Source organism: Protomyctophum parallelum (genome assembly GCF_964188405.1).
Source record: "Protomyctophum parallelum genome assembly, chromosome: 10".
NCBI lineage: Eukaryota > Metazoa > Chordata > Actinopteri > Myctophiformes > Myctophidae > Protomyctophum > Protomyctophum parallelum.
This window is the reverse complement of record NC_139704.1, coordinates 8,203,228-8,222,228: the sequence shown is the minus strand read 5'-3', so window position 1 is coordinate 8,222,228 and position 19,001 is coordinate 8,203,228. Positions and strand designations below refer to the sequence as shown.

The 19,001-nt window shown below is 40.7% G+C and overlaps 1 protein-coding gene across 1 annotated transcript in view; it reads right to left on the bottom strand.

Annotated features, from left to right (window-relative positions):
• kmo (kynurenine 3-monooxygenase) overlaps positions 1 to 17,997 on the bottom strand; it is a gene marked incomplete at both ends in the record, with an annotated part of 28,052 nt that extends 10,055 nt beyond the window's left edge. The window contains 10 exons of the mRNA XM_083774309.1: positions 5,633 to 5,780; positions 6,725 to 6,846; positions 9,383 to 9,454; positions 10,180 to 10,345; positions 12,610 to 12,697; positions 14,027 to 14,075; positions 15,736 to 15,825; positions 15,991 to 16,088; positions 17,037 to 17,106; positions 17,938 to 17,997. Coding sequence (XP_083630435.1) covers positions 5,633 to 5,780; positions 6,725 to 6,846; positions 9,383 to 9,454; positions 10,180 to 10,345; positions 12,610 to 12,697; positions 14,027 to 14,075; positions 15,736 to 15,825; positions 15,991 to 16,088; positions 17,037 to 17,106; positions 17,938 to 17,997 — 963 coding nt within the window. The remainder of the gene's footprint in view (positions 1 to 5,632; positions 5,781 to 6,724; positions 6,847 to 9,382; positions 9,455 to 10,179; positions 10,346 to 12,609; positions 12,698 to 14,026; positions 14,076 to 15,735; positions 15,826 to 15,990; positions 16,089 to 17,036; positions 17,107 to 17,937) is intronic.
• Positions 17,998 to 19,001: the final 1,004 nt, after the last annotated feature.

Here is a 19,001-nt window from a genome sequence, read left to right as displayed (position 1 = left end):
TGGGTAGCTGAATACAGAGAATTTTGCCTTTAGCTGAGCAAAGATCTGAAAACGATTCTGAAACTCACTTGCCAGCTGTGAGAGTTTGTCCATGTACCTGTGCATGTTGCCATTAGCTCCTTTTTGTTGTGCAGTTACAGACTGCAGCGTGAGGAAATTAACCAGGACGTTTTGTGACAGTTGATTCTGCCACTCTTTTAATTTCGTTTGGAAGGCAGCAATGCTGCGTTCATATTCAGTAACAAGCTTGTTGCGGCCTTGCATGTTAACATTCAGCGTGTTTAGATGGTGCGTTATATCCACCAAAAATGCCAGATCATGAACCCAGTCTGGGTCATCCAACTGCACAAGTGGTTTCCCTTTATCCTTCATGAATTGTCCGATTTCTGCATGTAACTGAAAAAAATGTTTCAGCACAGCTCCTCTGCTCAGCCATCGTACCTCTGTGTGGTAGGGCAGGCCATGTCCGATATCGTTATCAGACAAAAGAGTGTCAAACTGCCGATGGTTGAGTCCCCTGGATCTAATGAAATTCACAGTTTTGATTACAACTTCCATGACGTTGTCCATTTTCAGGCTCTTGCTACACAGCGCCTCTTGGTGTATAATACAATGAAAATTCCAGAATTGTTGGTCTGGATTCAGAGCGTGGATTTTTTCTCGTAGTTTCACGAGAACACCTGCCTTTTTTCCAATCATTGATGGCGCTCCGTCTGTTGCAATGCTCACAGCGCGACTCCAGTCGACCTCAAGTCTGTCCAGTGCAGCGACCAGGCTGTTGAACACGTCATTCGCTGTTGTAGTGTCTGTCATAGCGACCAACTCCACAAATTCCTCTGTGACGGTCAAAGATGCATCAACACCACGAATAAATATTGCCAACTGAGCGACATCCGCCACGTCAGTGCTCTCATCAATTGCAAGAGAGAAGGCAATAAATGACTTGACTTTGTCCTTTAGTTGACTGTGCAAATCTTCTGCAATGTCTCCAATTCTGTCTGCAATAGTATTCCTTGACAAACTGACATTAGCAAACAACTGTCGCCTGTCGGGTACCAGAATTTCAGCGGCGGTCAGCAAGCACTCTCTGATAAATTCCCCTGTGGAATACGGCATTGATGCGGCAGCAATCTTTTGGGCAAGCATGTAACTGAGCTTCAAACCCTCGTCATGAACAACACGGGTAGGGTTGACTACACAGCGTTCGTCGTCAAACTTTCTCTTCTTGTTGTTCGGCGGCATATTGAATCTGAATCACAGCAGCAGTGTCTTCTCAGCAGTTGTCAGCTAGCTTTCAGGTGAATGAATGCTGAAACTGTACCTGGGACTCTTATTTATGGTGCATGGGGCCATTATAATGTTAATGAGGCATGATCATGGATGGCTTCAAATGGCTCACTTTGTTTTTCTTCCCACAATAGGCCTGTATATCATTTTATAAATGGTGTGTTTTTTAGAATAGTAGCTACTATCATTATTGACTTTCAATATTATATTATTATAATTTGAGAGTTTAAGTTTTGTTCAAGAATCAAAAATCTGTATTTATAGCACGTTTAAAACAGAAGCTGACCAAAGTGTTGTCAGAGCATACATATAAAACCCATGACACAATCAGAAGCACCAATCTTTATATCTTGACAATCTTTACAGTTAACAGTCTTTGTATTGAGTTTGTGCTTAAAATGTACTGTAAATTCTACAAACTGTTAATAAATATTTCAATCAATCAATCAATATTGTCACATCCCAGTTCTACAAGTAAAACAGTAGGTGAAATTCGTTTTTGTGCATATTTACCATCATGTTATTTTTTTCAAGAAACAAAGAGAGGGATGAAGAGAGGGGGGGTTGGGTTGAGTGATCAAGGCAATAACATAAAAATAAGATACATTAAGCTTGTTCCACACATCACAATGCCAAATACTGACTTCACTTTAATTTGTAAATGGCTACTACAACCTTTTATTTTATGCACTAATGCAGGCCGTTTTAGACCTGCATTACTTTCTTTTGGTTTATAATACAATGATATTCTAAGCTTGGACCTTTTCCTACAACGCATATCATGGAACTTGGATCCCATCACAGTTTTAGGAAAGCCCTGATGTGATTGGCCAGTAGTCGCTGTGATTTTTTGCAACTATGCCTAATCCTGTCCTTTTTCCTTTTTTTCAATGACGCGCACTATTGTGTGTGTGAGAGAGAGAGGTGTGTGTCTTTTGGTACTTCACAGCTCAGTCACCTATCTATCTATCTATATTCTACTGTAATTAATAAACAATGCAATAAGGATCCCCAACAAAACATTTGAAAGTAAAACATTTCAATTTGAAGTAAAGACATCTGCTAATATGCAAAATATCTGCAGTTTCTGTTCAGTAATGTGTGGCTTTTGTTCTTATGTTTCAGGTGTTGATCACCTGAGAGCTATTACCATGTCAGCACAATATCTGCAGTTTCTGTTCAGTAATGTGTGGCTTTTGTTATGCGTCAGCTGTTGATCACCTGTGAGCAAACATTTTCATCTGCATTACATTATGCAGGCCTACTTTCAGCAAATCAAACTCAGACAATCAACTCAGTTTTGTGTTTTTATTGAAGTGAAAAATAATGACACTCAATGCTTCATGCATGCACAATCAATTAAAAAGTAAGGGAAAAAACCCAAACAGAAAACGTTCAGCTCAAAACATAAAAAAACTGTTTTACTCATGCCTGAAATACTCAGAAAATATCAAACAAAAAATAATGACACTCAATGCTTCATGCATGAATAATCAATTAAAAAACAGTTTTACTTCATGCCTGACACCTGGCATCTCTTTGCTTTAACCAACTTGTCAACATCAGGGACCAGCTTCTGAGTAGTTGAAACTTTCATAATGTAATTTAGATGTCTGTTTGTCAACTGTGAGCGCAGTTTGGATTCATTGAGATTCATCACAGAGAAAGCCTGCTCACAGAGATATGTTGTGCCAAACATACTGAGGATCTTTGAGGCAAACATTTTAAATGCAGGATATTGCGGTCCCAGTTTTGTATAGAACTCCTCCACAGTGCTATGCCTAAATTCTATTTTCAATGCTTCATCATGCTGCATATCAATTAGTTCCATCTGGAGTTGACCATCCAGGTCCATCTCAATAACTGATTCAACATCGGTCTCAAATGGGTAGCTGAATACAGAGAATTTTGCCTTTAGCTGAGCAAAGATCTGAAAACGATTCTGAAACTCACTTGCCAGCTGTGAGAGTTTGTCCATGTACCTGTGCATGTTGCCATTAGCTCCTTTTTGTTGTGCAGTTACAGACTGCAGCGTGAGGAAATTAACCAGGACGTTTTGTGACAGTTGATTCTGCCACTCTTTTAATTTCGTTTGGAAGGCAGCAATGCTGCGTTCATATTCAGTAACAAGCTTGTTGCGGCCTTGCATGTTAACATTCAGCGTGTTTAGATGGTGCGTTATATCCACCAAAAATGCCAGATCATGAACCCAGTCTGGGTCATCCAACTGCACAAGTGGTTTCCCTTTATCCTTCATGAATTGTCCGATTTCTGCACGTAACTGAAAAAAACGTTTCAGCACAGCTCCTCTGCTCAGCCATCGTACCTCTGTGTGGTAGGGCAGGCCATGTCCGATATCGTTATCAGACAAAAGAGTGTCAAACTGCCGATGGTTGAGTCCCCTGGATCTAATGAAATTCACAGTTTTGATTACAACTTCCATGACGTTGTCCATTTTCAGGCTCTTGCTACACAGCGCCTCTTGGTGTATAATACAATGAAAATTCCAGAATTGTTGTTCTGGATTCAGAGCGTGGATTTTTTCTCGTAGTTTCACGAGAACACCTGCCTTTTTTCCAATCATTGATGGCGCTCCGTCTGTTGCAATGCTCACAGCGCGACTCCAGTCGACCTCAAGTCTGTCCAGTGCAGCGACCAGGCTGTTGAACACGTCATTCGCTGTTGTAGTGTCTGTCATAGCGACCAACTCCACAAATTCCTCTGTGACGGTCAAAGATGCATCAACACCACGAATAAATATTGCCAACTGAGCGACATCCGCCACGTCAGTGCTCTCATCAATTGCAAGAGAGAAGGCAATAAATGACTTGACTTTGTCCTTTAGTTGACTGTGCAAATCTTCTGCAATGTCTCCAATTCTGTCTGCAATAGTATTCCTTGACAAACTGACATTAGCAAACAACTGTCGCCTGTCGGGTACCAGAATTTCAGCGGCGGTCAGCAAGCACTCTCTGATAAATTCCCCTGTGGAATACGGCATTGATGCGGCAGCAATCTTTTGGGCAAGCATGTAACTGAGCTTCAAACCCTCGTCATGAACAACACGGGTAGGGTTGACTACACAGCGTTCGTCGTCAAACTTTCTCTTCTTGTTGTTCGGCGGCATATTGAATCTGAATCACAGCAGCAGTGTCTTCTCAGCAGTTGTCAGCTAGCTTTCAGGTGAATGAATGCTGAAACTGTATTACCTGGGACTCTTATTTATGGTGCATGGGGCCATTATAATGTTAATGAGGCATGATCATGGATGGCTTCAAATGGCTCACTTTGTTTTTCTTCCCACAATAGGCCTGTATATCATTTTATAAATGGTGTGTTTTTTAGAATAGTAGCTACTATCATTATTGACTTTCAATATTATATTATTATAATTTGAGAGTTAAAGTTTTGTTCAAGAATCAAAAATCTGTATTTATAACACGTTTAAAACAGAAGCTGACCAAAGTGTCGTCAGAGCATACATATAAAACCCATGACACAATCAGAAGCACCAATCTTTCTTGTCACATCCCAGTTTTACAAGTAAAACATTAGGTGAAATTCGTTTTTGTGCATAGTTACCATCATGTTATTTTTTTCAAGAAACAAAGAGAGGGATGAAGAGAGGGGGGGGGGTTTGGGTTGAGTGATCAAGGCAATAACATAAAAATAAGATACATTAAGCTTGTTCCACACATCACAATGCCAAATACTGACTTCACTTTAATTTGTAAATGGCTACTACAACCTTTTATTTTATGCACTAATGCAGGCCGTTTTAGACCTGCATTACTTTCTTTTGGTTTATAATACAATGATATTCTAAGCTTGGACCTTTTCCTACAACGCATCATGGAACTTGGATCCCATCGCAGTTTTAGGAAAGCCCCGATGTGATTGGCCAGTAGTCCTTTTTCAATGACGCCGCGCACTATTGTGTGTGAGAGAGAGAGAGGTGTGTGTCTTTTGGTACTTCACAGCTCAGCCGATCGCTAGAGCAATGAGCGAAAGACCTGCATTCCACAAATTCTTGATACTTAACACCCCACAGCTGGAGCGCCTCCCCTCCCTTGCTTCTCTAGCTGCTGCTCGCCTCAGAGGTAGTGTTAATTCACGTTTTAGAAAAACGCGGGCCGCACAAGACCCTGTGTAGGTAGAACACGTGTGAAGTGAGGGCGCTCTTATCATCATACATCATCTCATTCTGGCCAATCACAATTTGCCTTCTCACTTTTTACTTCAATGGTTGTGTTTACACAAACGCTCAAAGCTGGACATAGGAGGGGCTAGCGCCGTGCAACGAGCATGACACCACTGATTATGTCATGTGTTTTATATTACTTACGGCATTCATCCCCTGGCCATAGAACGGCACTACAGCGTGGGCGGCGTCACCCATGAGGACACACTTGTCGTCGATGTGATACGGAGAGCATTTGACAGACACCATGGCCTGGGCTGGCAGGCGGAAGAAATCCCTCTTGAGTGCATCGCTGCAAGACAGACAAAACAAATACAATACGCAGGAAAATCCTTGTTTAACCCGGCAGCAAAATCAACATACAGTATGAGGGTCATTTGCTTCATGTTGTACACTCTGTACAGTAAAAATACATTAAGGATTTTACTGTGGAGAACCAAACGAATGAAGACAAAATACATCAAATTTGGTTTGGTTTCAAACTAATGTGTCATCCAATCTCAATTCTAACAGCTGCATCTTCTAAAAATTGAGAAAGGTGTTCAAACGTGCGCGCGCATGTGTGTGCATGTATACACACACAGTATATAAATACTAAACTGAATGAGCCGATCGAGGTCTCCGTGAGCTGCATGATGGAGTCAGTTTACGCTGAAAGGTAAACAACTAGCATGCAGCTCATTAATGCTCTTAATGCATGAGCTCTCCAAATGAAGTAAACCCCAGGAGGCAGAGGAAGCTAATTAATTACACACCTCGTCCGTTTTCCATGCCTCATCCCTCTATCTCCCTGACACCTGCAACACGCTGTCTGCCTCAAATTAAAACTTCATCACGCTTATCCGTGTTAACTGTAGGTCTGCAATTTCACACTCCACAGAACGTGGCCGTGGATGTGGGGCGTTTCGAGGTTGGATTGGCAGGGTGGTGGGGGTAGAGATATGGGAAAGGAGAAGCTATAGTTGGTGGTGGGTGAAAGAGGATATTAAAGGCCTATTCATAGTCGAGTTGTGATGGGGTGACCACCGAAAACTACAACATGGCGTCACTGAGCTGTGGTGAAGAGCAATGCCACTCCTATACACAGCAATGTGTGTCCCTAGCTGGCTGGGTCTGTCCCTGTGCGCGTTTGTTGACCACCAAGTGTCACTGTTGCACGCGCACACGCACACAAACTGGAGTATGAATAGGCCTTTAACAGTGGAGGAAGAAGGGATGTGTGGAGACGTTACTTACACTCCTATTAGTGGTATAGCATCTGTGAAGTATTTTTGGAAAAATTCAATGACTTCATCTCCCGTGGTGATCTTCTCAAACTCCTCAAAGGGCATGAAGAGGGTGCACGTGAAAGTCTTGTCCTGGATTAGAGACAAACGGACACAACGGTCACACATCGAGTCAGACATGTTCCGAATGTTGCAGAATAAATAATGATGCAGGGTTCTGATGAGTTCAAGGGATAGTTCAGATGTTTTTTAACTTTCCATTAATATAGTGGTTGCAACTGTATTAATTGATTGCCAGAGTCTCGTGGTGGGAGTTCTGCTTTGGTTTTGGTGAAATATTAAGTAGTTCCGGTCATTTTGTGGGGGGCACTGGGCCACGCAGTAAAAGTAAATTAGTAAATAATCACATGGAACTATGTTTTTTGTGTCCATATCACTACGCCCAAAACATTGTTCCATGTGATAGAGGGGTCAAAGTTGAACGAAAGTTGCGCTAATATTCACCTCCCTCTCTCTCTCTCTCTGCACCCCCTCTCTCCCCTCCATGACCATGCTATAACCACAGACTACAGTTTATCTGTAGCAGTCCGCAATTAACATATTGTTCAAGCTTTGCACCAATACAAATGAAATCACCAGTCCGCACTGGACTAGTAGGCTGATATATTTATTATTGGATGCAGCAGAGCAGAGCCTTTGCTCGCTGCAGTTGATGCAACATATGATTTTAAAGTTTTAAAGTTGTTAACAGTGATATATAAACATGAACAATAATGGAGATATCTGTTTAGTTTGTAGTGTCTGAGGAATGTCGTTTTTCACGTTCTTGTGGGCAGGGGTGACCATCTCTCTCTCTCCTTTGGAAAATCATGATTTTGATGGGCCAATCAAGTCTGTATAGAATGCTAATTTGAAACATTCTCAAAACACAATCAATCAGCACCACGCCCAGGCTGGACAAATTGACTCCATTGTAACATGCTAATGTTATGCTCACTGCCAGACTATGCTGCTGATAGACCACTCAAGACCAATTGTCATTGTCATTCACCCTATCCAGCTGGAGGACAGGGGGTGTGGCCAACACAGAAAATACTGTATAATAAGGTTCAATTCTTAACTGTAGCCTACAGACAGACATACTGACATCATGACGAAGATCAATTGTCAAACGGGTGAGCAGATCCGTAGCTTATGGGAACAAGGCTACAAAATCAAGTACATACAGAAGATCTTACAAGACTCTGGGACTGACGTGACGAAGAGAACGATAATGAGATATAAAGTCGTGAGACTCTCACACAAACCCAGGCTTGCACGTAAATTGACCAGGTAAGCCGACATTCTGTAATAATTTGATCAAATTCATTGTGTATGTGTGTAAAACAAAAAACAAACATTAAAATTGTTAATTTTATTTGTTTTTCTCTTTGCAGTGAGGTCCTGCAAATTATCCATTCTCTGCTCATAGAGAATGATGAACGGACGACACTAAATCTTAAAGCAGCGCTGGAATCCAGGCACAATATCAGCTTGGGAGTGCGGACGATTAAAAGAGCTCTCAAAAAACTTCAGTGGGCCTTCGCGGACAAATGCTACCACCACAAAGATCACGAGGTTTGTCTGGAAAGATCTCAAAGCATTTGTGAAAGGCGAAGCTAAACCCACCACCAAAGATGAACTTGTCCACGCGATTGATACGTTTTGGAACACAATTCTGACCACAGAGATGCAATATCTACATGAATCACTTGCACAGTGTTTGCCGGGATGTTATTAAAAAAGGCGGGCGACCAAGTAGGAAGTAATCAGACTGCTATGGACTGCAGCTATTTGTATGTCCTTGTGTAAATGTACTGTATAGGCTATAATGACGCATTGTGACATAGGCTACTGTACTGTAGCTCTGCGCCCCACTTCACACAGGTGATTTTTTCTCAAATTGCTTAAATCAGATTGTATCAGATGTATTTTTTGGCACATTTGACACGGCCTACTGTATATATACTTTTTACACTTGACACGGCTGAAGTCTACTGTATATAATTTTGTATTTTATATTTCCGTTTGTTTTCATTTTACACAGAAATAAATGCAAATTCATTGAAATGAATATGCTTGTCTTTTTTATTACATAACATTGTAGAATACGCTTAAGAAACAAAACAACATCAATGATCCATTTCATTTTAAAGTATTTTCAAAATATAACGACGCTGGAGGGGTTTCTATGAGCTGAGGTGGGCACTATAGGTTTGAGTTAAATTAGAAGTACTAAAGATAAGAAGGATGAACCCATTCTGACCTGAGATCAGATTCATACGAGGTTTCCACTGGACACACACTGGTCTGATGAACCCATTCTGACCTGAGATCAGATTCTAAAAATGTCAGTCGTTCTTCGATTTTTTTCAAAAATAGCAGACCTACAAGCTCGTATCGCGCCACTCGGTGGCGCGATATGAGCTTGTAGATCTGCTATTTTTCAATAGCTAAAGCATAACATGATGCCGACACCAAAATGGGTGCCCGTTCAGAATGGGTTAATGGTGCCGTGACCTCAACAAGGGTCAATCACTGTCATGTGTGGTTATGGTTTTGTCATGTTTTATCGCCTACTACAGCTCACAATTTCCCACAATACAACACGAGAGAGAAGAAAACTCACCAAGTTGGGCAGCGCGATCATCATGAACGTGTTCCGTGGCCAGATGTGCAGATAGTTAGGTTTCATTGCAAACTGGAACACAACATAGAAAACAAGGGTGTAAACTAAATATAGTATACTGTACATAAACTGAATATGACCATACATAAACTAAATATAACCATATAGTATATACATAAACTCGTTTCAGATAAAATATGAAGATCAGCATAAAGTGGGTTGCAAAGCAGCTCATCTAATCAATTACTGCTAAGATCATAATGATGTCTCTTCACCACTTCAACCCTGACATTCCTATTTTAGGCATGTCATCTATCTACAAGCTCACAATGACAGCTTAGATAGTCTATTTACACTATTTGTATGAAGCATAATACCGTATGGCTAAGTCAAGTGCAGTAACACCATCCATTTGTATTGATTTGATATCATAGGAGTTAACATTAACACCATCCGTTTGTATTGATTTGATACCATAGGAGTTAACATTAACACCATGCATTTGTATCGACATCAGTGATGCATGGTGGGAACCAAACCATGCATCGTGGTACGCTGGCATCATGTTCTGCCTGCCAGACTAGCAGTGGTGGAACGTAAATAAGTACATTTACTTTAGTACTGTACTAAAGTACAATTTTGATGATGCATTGTGAGCTTGTAGATCTGCTATTTTCTACATTTGGTACCAATAGTTTTTTACTTTTACGCAAGTACATTTTATAGTATAGTATAGCCTTTCCACCACTGCATGCCAGACCCATAGCCTGGAAGGTTACAGCTTGTAGTGGACAGACCTCTCCGTTGTTGGGCGGCATGGTCAGCTCCAGGTAGCCATGGGGGATGTACGTCTGGCTGAAGTTGAAGCGGCTCCTTCGAAGGAACTGTTTGCGGATGGCAGAGAAGGCTCCGTCACAGCCTACGATGAGGTCTACGGTAATATGTTCCTCGGATCCATCGGGCCTGAAAGACAGCGATCCCTGTGTCATAGAAGGTTGATGAAATAAGGTGTAATGACTGTTATTTTTAACATCATTTTAACAACATTTAAAGCCTTTGTCATGGTCCTTCAACAGTGTATTAAAAGGTTTTAACAGAAGAATCCACTCCAATATGCCATGCCAGGTGTTTTCCTCTCTGTGTCCCAAAGATTATTCAGACGCTTATTCAAAACGCCTTATTTTTAGCCAGCAGAATGCAGATGACACTTTGCCTGTCACAGGCGCTGAAGCAGAATGGAGGGGAGGGGAAGGGAGGAGACTTCCAGGACCAGGTCCAGGACTTGTGGACAATGACATCACCCTCCACAGGCAGATCGGAGCACTTGTTTGAGCCTGATTATTCAGAAAACCCCAGACCACAGAAAATCCACTGAATGTGTTTTTCTGGATGCAATTGAGGTCCTTAAAAAGGACCTTTAAAAAAAAAAGAAACAATACTAAAACATTGTTTTTATGTCACCAGACCTTTAAAGAGAACCATAACATTCCAATGACACAGCTATGTCAAAATGTAGCACACTTGTGTGGAAGAACTGGTGGTGCTTAGCTTGTCTCCAATTTGGCTTCCCATGTGAGTGATGTGACAGTAAGCTCTTGCTGTGCTGAGCCACTCAACATTTAATTGAGCATTCAGACTTTCCATTACTGTGTGGTGTTTCAAGAAATATGGCACGAAGTGATACTGTAAGAAGTCTGAGCGTGTTACACCTCATCTACACTGCCAGCGATGCGAGCGAGCTAACAATTAAATCTAATTAGGCCTTCGCTAAGTCCCTCCCCAACCCGTCCTTGTCCAATAGGCACGTTAGCAGCGAGGAGACAGGACAAGCTGTCCTTCTCCCCCATTGAGATGCATGTTTTTCCATATAAAACCCTTTTAAATAATCGATCATTTCGGTAGCAAAACCCTCAAAATGTATTCTAAATCTAGTCAACCAGGCCTGCAGTAGGCTATGCACTGGACAAAATGTGCATGACATTATTTAAATAAACTAGAAATACGAAGAAATGACAGAGGGAAATATCAACTTTTAACAACCACCCGACCGGAGTTTTCATGTTGCAAGGTAAGACTACATTAGTATTATTGCCATCACCTGGGTGGGTCAGTCGTGTAACTTTCTCGACGTTAAGCTGTGTACAGTAAGTGTTCAACAACACAGCCATGCAAAATAACACTGCCACTATGAGCTGGCAAAAGCTTGACCTGCATAGCAACAGTTTTTCAACTATTTGGATTGGCATTGGACAATCGCTTTTTGGGGTGGGATTTAGCGAAGGACTAATTAGAATACATGTTTTTCAATGAGACTGTCCTGACGTACCGTGAGTGTGCAGCGACCCCGTCCACCCCTCTTATATTCAATATGATGTTGCATAATCAGTGAAAGAGCCTCTCTATAGACTGTCACAGTGTTGAGGCATTGCGGCACATGCCGTGTTAAATATTAACCACGTGGCTTTGTTATTAAATACCACAACAAAACCCACATGCAGGTGTTTCACTGCTAACCTGCTTGTAAATCATGTCACATCATGTCACAAGGACAACCAATTATATAGCTAGTAAAATGTCACATGCTTAAAGGCAGTCTGTTTAGCACCACCTACTGTACCTACTAACACACATGGATGGCAAAATGTGTTTACTCAAACATTTACCCAGTATGACCTGGAACGCATGGAACGAACCCGGACGGCCTTTAACATGAGCTCTTCTGGTCTGGAACTGGAAGTTTAAAAAAAGCTCTTCTCTCTGGAACTGGAACTATTTCTAACGTTAATATAGGCTGGAATTAGGAGCATGATCAATGAAGACAACATAATCAATGGTAGCAGCTAGGATTGAAAACACAGGCTTGAGGCTAAGCAAAAACATATGCATTAAAAAGATGTGTACAGGCCTAGGCCGGCCGAGCGGTCCAGGCACCTAGGCTAGTAATCCAGCCTAACAGCATGTCGCAGGTTCAAGTCCCGATCCCAACAACTTTTGCTGCGTGTCTCCCCCCCCCCCCCCCCCTTCTGCCATCTCTCTCCCCCTTTCCTGTCAAACTACTATAATCTATCAATAAAGGCAAAAAGCCCCCCAAAAATATATATATATTACAAAAAAAGGATGTGTGCGACTGCGTGTGTGTGCGTGCACGAGTGCATGTTTGTCTGTACGCATCCATGCACATTGTTTGCTTGGGTGCACGTGTACAAAACCAGTTATTAACCATTTACCTGGCAAAGGTCATTGCCCCTGTGTCGCCACTCCAGTCCAACAGTTTGTAGTCAAAGTTCAACTTTGTATTGGAATACTTCTCTGCCGCTGTGGTTAAAGGAGGAGAGGAGAGTGTTACAAAATATATCACAAACTAGGTATGATATAACAACAGCATTGTTATGACATGGAATACAATTGTAAAAGCAAAACAAAGGAAAACTCCATGTCCATATAGTGGTGGACAAAATGAAGTGATATTCAGCAACAAGCCTCAATGTTACTTCACCTAAGAAGATTAAACGCCATGTTAACCTGTTGTCCCCTGCCATATAATTTGTAAACCCAGCTCATACTGCTGGATAATGGGGGAGATCTGGAGGTCGGAAACGCACCTCACAAACAATCAACAATCAATCAATCTGGCAAGATTATCCTCTAGTTCACTTTGGCCCCTTTTGCACCAAAAGCACTTTGGTTCTAGAACCATTCTCTAGATTCTTAATTGGAACTAAATGGCAATTTTTTGATTCTGGTTTCAAACCAACTTTTAGGGTCCTGAACCAATTCGTCTTCAGTGGAAATGCTCTGAACTGGTTCAATATTAGGCAGGGAAAAACATTATTGAACTGGTTCAACCCCAGTGGAAAAGGGGGCTTTGAGATGTTGAAGGATCCAATCTTAAGCCTCCCCATATTTGCTCACAGATGATATTTATCTGGATGATTACTGTACTTCGTCATCACTACTGTCTGGGTGGCATGGTTGGAGCGGCTCGCGACAGAGAGAAACAAGGTTGACAATCTGCTTCCGCAGAGATGCCACTGTGTGAGGTGCTGAGTGCATGGGCATGGGTTCTCGTCAGATGGAAATTAAGCTCAGCTCAATAGAGAAACGTCTAGTCTACAGAGTACAGACGTGCAAATAATATTCAGCGAGGAGGAATACAGACTTCATTCATGCAATTTGTAAGGCATTCTTTACACCAGAATGAGAGTTTTCGATATACAGTATGTATATCTATGCGATCTTTGACAAAAAACACAGTGAATGGCTGGAGTAGTAACGTAAAATCCCCTAAAGGTGTACTGCTTATATGTGGAATTAAGAGTAAAGGGCCATTCACACTGAGCACTATAACTATAACTAAATATAGTTCTAAAAAATGGTTCTAAGTGAAGTGGATGAGAGAGTTCACACCAACCATGACAATTATAATGGAGAACGATATAGTTTAGTTAACGTTATAGTTATATTGCTCAATGTAAATGACCCTTAAAAGAACATTTCAGTCTTACACTAACATATATATTAATTAAGACAAACGTTAAACATCTCATTGTTATTACTCCGAGGTAAAAAATGGAAAACGTTAGCTTTCAAAACCAGACAATGTTACACCAGCCAAATAACAAAGATATACTATTCTGTTCCTACCCGTTAGCAGTTCTTTGTTGAGGTTGGCTCTGTCTACAGATAGGATGTACTGTAATGAAACAAGTGGTTAGGTCTTTTTTTATTATTATTATTGTTATTATTATTATTATTATTATTATTTCATCAGTCAAACAATCTTTTCTCAAGGGTTTTTGGGCTAGAGTCTAGCCAAAAATGTCTAAGCCCTGAATTATTTAAGCCTGAATTGATTTGAATAGTCTAGCCGCTAAACTATTCGAATCAGTCCAGGCTTAAAACTCAACAATCACAGAGCTTCTTTTTTTCCAACAGTGAGAGAGAGACAGAAAAGGCAGGAGCGGGACAGAACGGGTTGGATTTTTGGACCCGGCTCAGCTGTGGGGAAGGGTAACGGGAACGCTCGCCCCCAAAACACTCTCCATCCCATTTTTTGAGCGGAATTCTCTCTCCCATCGGCGGAACGCTCGCCCCGTTTGGTGAGAACAGCCCCTAACAGTACGTTAGGGGCTAGGTTGCTGTATTTCCGGGTCTGACAGTTACGACTTTAACGGATTTGACAGGGGCGAGGGAAAATGTATTCATGGGAAGAGTGATCCACCAGGGCACCAACAATAAAATCACCAACAAAGGACTACTGTAAATTATATATTAAAATAATGTATACGCCTTAATGTCAAGTCTCTGTAAGTTGATTTGTATTCCATACTCCATTCTCCTCTTTTTCAAGATCAGTGATTGCGGTTGTGGATAGATTCAGGTTTGATTGATTGAAGTATTTAACAGTTTAGAATTACAGTACATTTCAAGCACAACTCAAGCAGCTGCTGTCTACTAATTGTGAAAAGTGCTTTTTCATGCATTCTGCATAACATGAATATAGCCAATACTGAATAGGCCAATCTTAGTCACAATTTCTCTGTGGAGTCACTTTCTCCATCTGGGGTTGAGAGCATTTATGCAAGTCTGTGGTGCTAATGATCCGATGCCATCCATTCCGTTGCAAACAGAGCGGTGTGCATGGTTCAGAAAATGATTTGTAGATATGTTCAGATTCGTTCAAAGTCATAAGCAACCTATATTTGAGACCTTGTTGCACATGAGATATGTGAAATCTTTAAGATGGAGTGCCATGATATTTTTCCACCCTAAAACATGTTTATCAGGTATTATTATTATTATATAAGGAGGATGCTTGGTTTATCTGGTGGGTGGTGATGGGTGGTGATTCACCTGAACTCAAGCCGCACCCACAGCTGTGGTTGTATGATAAAGGAGGAGGGGTTACGGGAGGGGATAATATTGTGAGGTCACTATATCACAGTTTGTTTCACTGGCACGTTTGACTGTCAAAGTTTCAGCTTCCAGTAAGAAACCCTAAATACAAAGGGAAGACATCATTGCACATAACAATCAGACCAAGGGGTCTAATGAAGTACTGTCACCTCATAAACACATGAAAAACTGGAAAAAATACAAAAATCACGGCACTCCATCTTTAAACGCAACAGAAATGTGGTATTTATCCGATTTACGGAATCAACTGCCTTTGAATGCTCCGATACTGATGGAGGGGCATGTCACTGACAAAGTTTGTCAGTACATAACATATTTAATATGCTCTCGGCACAAAACACATCTGTATGACGTACACATGAAGCATAGTGAATGAGTCATTGTGCACTTGTTCTTTTTCAATTAACTGACACTGCTGGTAAACAAATCGTAATTACCTGGCCTTTCTTGCCATAAGGGATTTCTGACCATTTCCCACTCACAGAATGGATCATTCTAGCATTCATGGGGATTCCCTTGGAGACAATCTAAGGGGGAAAACGCATTTCTTTTTTGGTTAAAATTGTAATACATATTGCAATAAATAAATACAATCTATATTTCCAACCACAGATGACTGGGTCATCTTGGACATGGACAGTCTGAAAAAGTCATATTTTCACTGATACAATAAAAACCACACACATACATACCGTGTCCTCCATTCCCACATGCTTCAGAGCCTGCCGTCCCCTGTGGGACAGAGCAAGGTTGATGCTCCTTCCTTTCACAACTTTGGCATGGCGAATATCTGTCCAGAATCAGACAAAAATAAGAACTATTATAACTATCCAAGTTATCTGTACTTATTATCAATAGACGATGTACCTGTATGTCTATTATTTTCTTAATCATGAAATGCATTGTTATGAATAATTATTGTCCATGTACATCTAAGTAAGTATATGTGTACTTGAACTTGAGATACAGTGTAGGGTTGTCCCGATTGGACCGGGAGAAAGAAAATCGTGAAAGAAAACACTGTGAAGAAATCGTTTCATGAACCTAGTATCGTGAAAGAAAGAAAATCGTGAAAGAAAGATAATCGTGAATTTTTTTTTGCCTTTCAATAATTGAAAGGCAACACAACAGACTACACTAGAATGACGGATATATTGTGACATGGCATAAGTGTTATGTAAAAATATAAAGATCGGATCGGGAAAGATCGGTATGTCTCTAAATCTAATGATCGGAATAGGATTGGGAGCAAAGAAACGTGATCGGGACATCCCTAATACAGTGTATGTGATAGTACAGCCTGCATTGTAGGCTACTTTGTAGATACGAGAGGCATCCGTTAGATGTCGCCAGTGAGGTCAGCCTTGACATTATCCTATCCTTGCACGGTCTATGTCTCCTATCTTGTTGTTACGTGACATAGTGCTGGATCATGGTGACGTAACTTACGTTAGTGACGTAACTTACGTCACTATATATATTCCCTGTCTGTGTAATAAACTTTGTGAACCTATAGCGTGATACTGTCTCTGTGTCACGTTATTGTTCTCCCGGGCTCGCCGTCATACCAAAGGAATACTTCAACTGGATTGTTTGTCACACACCACCCAGCCTGCACACACTACCAGCCTGTCAGAGCCAGACCCAGGGTCTTTAGAGATCACATCACAACAGTGATACTGTCTATATTGCATAGAATAATTGGTTACATTTTAAGTAGAACGTAAATATCAAATACCTTCTCGTGATTCAAAGACTTCAACCTCAAAACCTCTTTTGGCAAAGTAGCAGGCATTCAACGCACCAACCTGTGGGGGTGGATGAATGAATTCTGAGAGTTATGATAAAGTTCACCACAGACTCAGAGTGCACCAGGCATCGCTGCAAACCAGGCAATTGTATCCATTATCAACAGTACATTATACTGACTCTGGTACTATATGCATTGCTTAAATTGCCTGTCTGGTCAGTCTGGTTTGATGTATTTCCATGCGTTTTGTTGTACTGTGAATCGCTCTGGATTAAGCGAAATGCCTACATTGTAAATCGTATTGATTTAGCCAACCATTTGAAGCAAAGAGGGTGTTAGGACCAGTGGTGGAAAGTAACTAAGTAAATTTACTAAAGTAGGCTACAAGTTTGATGTACTTTAACTTTACTCGAGTGTTATAATCACCTATTATATAATCATCATATAACCTAATAATCAGCTCTACTACAGCCCAGCCAAATATGATACCCGTTACCACACTACAATTATTTGACAGCAAAGTTACTTTGCAGATTTAGATTAATACAAATACATTAACTGTAAATTATGATTGTAGGTTAAGCTACCCATGCAGCAGCAATTACAATAAATGTGCAACACTCATAACAATCCATGATTGTGAAATGGGCCATTCTGCATACTTTGACTTTGACCCAAAGTAAATTTGAATACCAATACATTACTATAGTTATTATCTAGTTCAAATCTGAACTCAGGACTTTTACTTAACAGTATTTCAACATTATGGAATAATTTTAAAGTTAGGAGATTTAGGACTATACATTTACAAATGAAAAACTAACATCCAAACCCTATCCACAAAATATGACTAACAAAATAAATATAATGATTCGCTTCAATTTCTTACCAAACCACCTCCTACTATAGCCACCACTTTTTTTTTGGTAGACTTGCTGTGCTGCTCCATTGTATTCGGTATGCTCTGGAATTATTATGCAATTATCTGTTCGTGGTGAAGTGGTTCCCAAATGCCTTCGCTGGAAAGTGTGTAGGAGGAGCGAGCATTATGGATCTCAAAGTAGATATGGTTGTGATTGGTCAAATTCTCTTGTTTTTTTTAAAAGGTAAACAAAACTGTCTGAGAGATAATCAATTGAACTGGACTGAACTTAACTGAATGACGTTTGTGTGTAACTTTAGGTCACATTAATTAACTCTCAGTATAAGGTTTAAGTGCCCAATTAACACGTCTGTAGTGTTAATGCAATAAATCATCTTCAGTTTACTTAAATAAAATACCACATGGTACAATTTGGTGTTTAAAGCGATTGGTCACATATTGCTCTACAACAGAAACGCCACTGATCACTAGAAACAACCCACTATCGACGACGACTTCAGGTATCCGTCTCCATCTAGTGGCCATGACAGGACAAGGTCCAATTAAGGACCATATGACCTACTTAATTTACTAATGCATGTCAAACACAAACTCTGGTCCATAGCTCTAATGCCGTTAAGAGCTATATGGACCAGACCAGAGCTAGTCAAACACTAGCCTCGTGTAGCCAGCCTGAGCCAATTTGCATTGCAAAAAAAGGCAGCTAGACCTGTCTGGCTACGGGAAGCTAGTCAAACACCAGAGAACCCACTTGCTCTCTTTCCAGTAGAATATTAATGTGTAGATATCAAAAGGATAGTGATTTAGGTGAGGTCGGTTGCAAAATGTCAATGCTAAAATGATGCTCCAGTTCTGTCTGAATTGTCTCTGGCTATACACACACACGAGCTTGTTCTGTGCCTGCCTGAAATATATTGAAGTTGTGAAAATGTATCCCACAGACATTTTCTTCCATCTTTAGTTTCAAGGCCAATTCTGTGAACAATTATTTTCCCAAAAACCTTGATCTGTAAATTATGAGAGGGCAGGTCTTGCATCATGTAAGCTAGTTGTTAGTAGCATAAGACACG